At 37.5% G+C, this 6,337-nt stretch overlaps 1 protein-coding gene across 1 annotated transcript in view; it reads right to left on the minus strand.

Moving 5' to 3' along the window:
• LOC116092331 (zinc finger protein 883-like) overlaps positions 1–6,331 on the minus strand; it is an 11,204-nt gene extending 4,873 nt beyond the window's left edge. The window contains exon 1 of the mRNA XM_031373636.1: positions 6,250–6,331. Within this exon, the coding sequence (XP_031229496.1) occupies positions 6,250–6,283 (34 nt within the window). The 5' untranslated portion in view covers positions 6,284–6,331. The remainder of the gene's footprint in view (positions 1–6,249) is intronic.
• Positions 6,332–6,337: the final 6 nt, after the last annotated feature.

The following is a 6,337-nucleotide window of genomic DNA, read 5'->3' on the forward strand; positions in this document are numbered from 1 at the left end:
GCTTTAAAAAAAAAAAAAAATAAGAACCCGAGTCAGGAAAATCAAGGATCACATAAGATACTTTTTATGTTAACTTTTTTTAAACAAAAACTAAGATCTCCGGATGCACGGAGAAGTATAAATTTGGATTCACATTGCATAATTAACATGCCTAAGTTTAAAAAGTGTAAATGTTTCAGAGAGATAATAGATTAGTATCAATTTTAGCTAGAACGTATGGGAAAGTTTATAAAATAAAAAAATAGGTAGATATACTACATGCAGGAAAGACCAATAAGGCCATAGTTTATTTAATATGTAAGGGACTTTTGATATAGAAAATGTTTAATAACTCTTGAATTAAATAATTCCTGTCTCTTATATTCTCTGCCATTACAATAATTAAAAAACGTCATTTGTATGTTTTTGCTATTTAAGACCTGTTGTACATCAGTTTACTTTGACTAAATAAGATAATTTTGTTTAAGCCGGGCGGTGGTGGCGCACGTCTTTAATCCCAGCACTTGGGAAGCAGAGGCAGGTGGATTTCTGAGTTCGAGGCCAGCCTGGTCTACAGAGTGAGTTCCAGGACAGCCAGAGATATACTGAGAAACCCTGTCTCGAAAATACCAAAAAAAAAAAAAAGATAATTTTGTTTAAAAAAAAGAAAGAAAGAAAAGCCCTTCTGTGTACAAATTAAACTTTTAAACCACACTGCAATGTAGAACTCAATTTCAACATAACATATAAGAAAGCAGAGTTTATATGTGTAAATATACATATTATTTAAATGTAATTTTAACTGAAAGAGAACTCTATCTCTTTCCCCTTCCTTTCCCGCCCAGAGCTCATCCCAGACATTCTCCATACAACTCTACCAAGTGCTATCCTTAAGATAACCTCCTTTTTTATCATCAGTTTTTTTGACACACACAAACACACATGCGCACATATATATAAATAAAAACTTTTAGTAAGTTTTTGTAGTTTATTTGCATGTGGGTTCAATGCTGGCCACTCTGTATTAAACAACTAATAACAAGGATCAGCCCTGAGAGAGGCTAATTTTCCATCTCTTAGTAGTCATTACTTACTTAGTTCTTTGCCTTGAACAAGACATATACAGATGACATGAACTAGAAACAAAACAACAGGAAGGGACTTCATTTCTGGGAGTAGGAAAGTCAATACAGAATAAAAATGAGGTTGTCTGATAGTCCCTCTAGTAAATGTTTTTATCTTATTATATATATTAATTTTAATTTACATATATGATTCAGTCTTATGTATTTATAAAATATGTTATATTATTATATTTGTTTTATTTATTTTATATTTGTGTGAAATTCTACACAATTTGTGTGAGATATATAAAATTATGCCACTTGGACAGACAATAGTTCCCAAAAGAACCACAAGACTGTCAATAACCCCAGTACCAGGAATGAGAAACCTCATTAAAATTTTTTTGTATAATCACTACCAAAAAATAAGGATGATTTCACTTTTTTTCCTTTTCAGTCTCTGTCATCTTAAACTCCTTCAAGTTGTTTTAGACCAATAGTTAAGACTTCAGCGGTGTAGAAGTCAGGGATGGACAGAGTGGACAGCATTGCTTTTCCTGCTGTTAGATGGGTATGGACCGAATGGGTATCCTTGTTGGTTCCTGATTTTAGAGAGACAGTTTGAGGTTCTCTCCATTTAGAATGATTTTGCATCTGGAACTACATTTTCTAATTGTAGATATGCTGCACATGTTCTTAATATCTCCCAGACATTTATCATGAAGTGATGTTGTATTTTTTTTAAAGGCCATTTCTTTATTTAATGAGGTGATAATGGTTTTTTTTTGTCTTAGAGTGGGTGTCCCCAGTAGGTATAAAAGGCAAAAAATCTTTGTATTCAGAGATTAGCATTAGAGCAACCTGGAATGTTCACCACAGAATTGTTCCTTTAAATGGAGGGGACACATAACTTGCTATGAGCCCATAACATTGGAGAAGGTATGGATAACTGCCTGGTGAAGTTTGTGCTGTGTGGACAAGGCCAAGGATCCTTCCCCAAACCCTTATTGATAGGAGGTATCACATGAGGTCAAATAAAAGAACCCATCTTTATGGAGGATGTCACATATGCTTTACAAAGCGTTTCGGTGTGTTCATGTCTAAAGCTTTGTTGTGCACATAGGATATAGTTAATAATCACCAGGAAAAACATCACCAGATTTTTCTGTGTGTAAAATAAACTATTCAGGGTCTAGCCGACAAAGTTTGAATCAACACCAGCTCTTAGCTGTGTTGAACCAAGCTGCCTACTTCCTTACCTATCTAACAGCCTAGGCGGTTGCAGAGACTCCTACAACTGGCATCTAAAGTGTAGGGCAGGGCTACTACAAAATTAATTTAATAGAAGTGGCTAGTTCTATCACCAAGGAGAGTGGCAAAGATGAGTGAGAAATGGGACATAAAGAAATTTCAGTATTCCCTGGAATTCCCCTATTTTTGTAATTCATGAAGGGCCAAAAATATTTTGACTGTTACATGACCTCTGAGGCCTAAACGCTATTATAAAAGCAATGGGAGCGTCCCGGCCAAGACTCCCATCTTACTAGATTCCCAAGTGACAACAGAATTAGAATCCTGTCAAATATGTCAACAACAATTTTTAAAAATAAGAGGGCTATACAGTCACCCAAATCTCCACATACTAGGCTGCATTTAGCCATCTCAGTTTCAAATGCATTCACAACAGCTGATGATTACCCCAAACCATTTTACACCATTGCCCCAAACGCCAAGGGAGACACAGTTTAAATATATTAAAAATAGAAAGTTTAAAAAATAATCAGTGGGGGGGCTGGTGAGATGGCTCAGCGGGTAAGAGCACTGACTGCTCTTCCAAAGGTCCTGAGTTCAAACGCAGCAACCACATGGTGGCTCACAACCATCCGTAATGAGATCTGACGCCCTCTTCTGGTGTATCTGAAGACAGCTACAGTGTACTTATGTATAATAATAAAATCTTTGGGCTGGAGCAAGCAGGGACTGAGCGGGGTCAATCGAAGCAAGCAGAAGTCCTAAAAAAAGTTAATTCCCAACAACCACATGAAGGCTCACAACCATCTGTACAGCTACAGTGTACTAGTATACATAAAATAAATAATGTTAAAAAGTTAAACATTAAAAACATTAAAACATTAAACATTAAACATTGCCGGGTGGTGGTAGCTCACGCCTTTAATCCCAGCACTTGGGAGGCAGAGGCAAGCGGATTTCTGAGTTCAAGGCCAGCCTGGTCTACAGAGTGAGTTCCAGGACAGCCAGGATTACACAGAGAAACCCTGTCTTGAAAAAAACAAAACAAAACAAAAAACATTAAACTTTAAACATTAAAACATTAAACATAAACATTAAATATAAACCTAAAAACATTAAAAATATTAAAAAATTAAAAAATCAAGCATTAAAACAAAAAATGAGAGCAGTCTACCAGTCACCCTCCACTCCCCTAGAACCTTGTGCCCTGGTTTGCATTCACTGTCAACTTGGCACAGCCTGGAATCAACTGAAAAAAAGAATCTCAATTGAGTAATTTTTTACAAATAAGGTTGGTCTATGGACACATCTGTGATATAGAAATCCCTTGGTTGAGCAACCCAGCCCACTGTAGGTGCTTCCATTCCCTCAGCAAGTGGTGATGGGCTATGATGAGAAAGCTATCTGAGCATCAGCCTGACAAGCAAGTCAGCCTACAGCATCCCTCCATTGTTCATGCTATGGTCATGCTCCTTGGCTCTGAGGGACAGTTCCTGCCTTAACTTCTCCAAGGAACAGGCCTGCAATATGGAAGTAGAAGTTGAAATATAACCTTCATTCCCCTAAATTGCTATTACTCATGGTATTTGCCACAGAAACAGAATAAAACCAGAATACTTTGATTAGTCTCAACATCCCAGGCTATCTGAACAAAGAAGGATCTCAAACATTTTGTGCTACTATTTTAGAACCTATATCGGATTGCTGAATTTAAGAAACTCATAAAGCTTTCAAACTCAGTCGAGAAAATACATATAGCCCAAATTAAAAGAAGATCTTCTCACATCAAAAGAACAAAATTAATAGTGGGTTTTCTCATTTCACATAATTTCACTAAGATACATCTCTCACAGGTGTAGCCAGTGGCATGGATATTGACACCTTCAGTGGAAGAGCCTTCCAATATCAATCACCAATCCACACAAAGTCTCATAGAGAGAGCAACCAGTCATTTTGATGAAGGCATACCCTCAATTTGAACTACCTCAGATGGTTGTAGGCATTCAAATATATGAGACTTTGGGGATCTTATTCTTAATTTATTCTTTGACTGCAAAGGCAAGAGGTGGAGGATAATGCTAAAGAAAAAGCATTTTCCAAACACATCAGGACTAATGACCACATATACTCAGGGAGACTATGACAGCATACACACGACCTTTACAAGCTCAAGACTTGAGAAACTCACAGCTCAGAGAAGGAAAAATGGGCACAAACTCCCACTCCTAACCAGGCACCTATTTGAAATCCATAGATTCTGTAAGAGGGAAAACCAGTATTCTTCAGTGGAATGACATTGTGTATATCAACCACAATTCAGAGGATGCCTCATGTGCAAGAGCATTTTCCCAATAGAAATCCAAATCTTTGTTCTTTTATGATTTTTCAGTCTTATTTTCATTTTTGAGAAAGAGGAAGAGTGAATGTGCGAGAGAAATCATGATGTTGGGACAGCGTGGGTGAGGGCAAGTGGACAGGGAGATGGTGAGAGGAGAAAATGTATAACAAATTGTGTTACATAAAATTTAAACATATATAAATGAAAAATACCTAAGCAAACAAATCAGCACCGGCCCACTGTAGACAAATACAACATTCAGTAAAACACACAATAACCCCACAGACATTGCCACATTGGTACTATAATACTACGTTTTAACTCAATACTATTTGGATAAAATGAGAAATTAACAATGTAATTCCACTAGGTATTACATTCTGGATACATTATCTAAGTATCATCGCTAGAAAGGTGACTGGGGGATCCTTCCCATATACAATCACCAAACTCAGATACTATTGTGAATGCCAGATGGCCTGATACAGCTGTCTCCTGAGAGGCTCGGACAGTGCCCGACTAATACAGAAGTAGAGGCTCACAGCCATCCATTGGACTGAGTAAAGGGTTCCCAATGAAGGAGCTAGAGAAAGGACCCAAGGAGCTGAAGGGGTTTGCAGCCCCTTAGGACAAACAACAATATGAACTAACCAGTAACCCCAGAACTCCCAGGGACTAAACCACCAACCAAAGAGTGCACATGGTAGAACTAATGGCTCCAGCAGCATATGTATAGCAGAGGATGGCCTAGTCAGTAATCAATGGGAGGAGAGGCCCTTAGTCCTGTGAAGGCTCTATGCTCCAATGTAGGGGAATGCCAGGGTCAGGAAGCAGGAGAGGGTTGGGTTGGTGAGCAGGGGAAGGGGGTGGGGGGGAGATAGTGTTTTTTTTTTTCAGAGGGGAAACCAGGAAAGGGGAGAATATTTGAAATGTAAATAAAGAAGATATCTAATAAAAAAAAGAAAGATGATGGTGTAGTATCTCTACAAGTTAAGATTACTACTTGAATTAGAATCACCATGAGAGACACTGTTTGTTTCCTTACAAATTATCTGGTTCTATGCCTTTTGCAATGGAGGGTTCTTCATTTTGTTCAAGAGAAGTGGGTAGTTCTGACACTGAAAGACCTGTGTGTTAGAAGAGACAAACGACATCCTTTTTACATTATGTTCATTAAAGTTGGGTTTCCCACACTGGGTTGTACCCAGTGTATAAGAGGAAACAGAATGGAAGATCCACAAGTGAATTCCTAATTGTTACTTCCTGACACTTATTTTAGATGTTCCTGAAATCAATGTATATGAGCTTTTGTATATATTTACTCTCCTTTAAATTAATACATGAAAAAACACAACTGTTAAAATCAACTTTTACAGTAATATACACACATTATGTGCTACTAAATGTCAGATACATATAAATGCACTACTAAATTGAAGGATTTTACTAAATGTAAACACAAGGTAGACTGTTTCAAATGTTTGTATAAACAAGACAATCACCACTGTCTAGGACAGACTGAGAGCTGAGACTCAGACAATGAACAGATACAAATACAAACATTTTTGATAGACACTGTAGAATGAAGTGGAAATCACAAAAGAAAACTATTCTTACCCACAGAGACCAGGATGCTGTAGATCTCCAACATGACATCTTTATACAAAGTCCGCTGAGCGGAGTCCAGGCATTCCCACTCCTCCTG

Source organism: Mastomys coucha, unplaced genomic scaffold, assembly GCF_008632895.1.
Source record: "Mastomys coucha isolate ucsf_1 unplaced genomic scaffold, UCSF_Mcou_1 pScaffold15, whole genome shotgun sequence".
Lineage (NCBI taxonomy): Eukaryota > Metazoa > Chordata > Mammalia > Rodentia > Muridae > Mastomys > Mastomys coucha.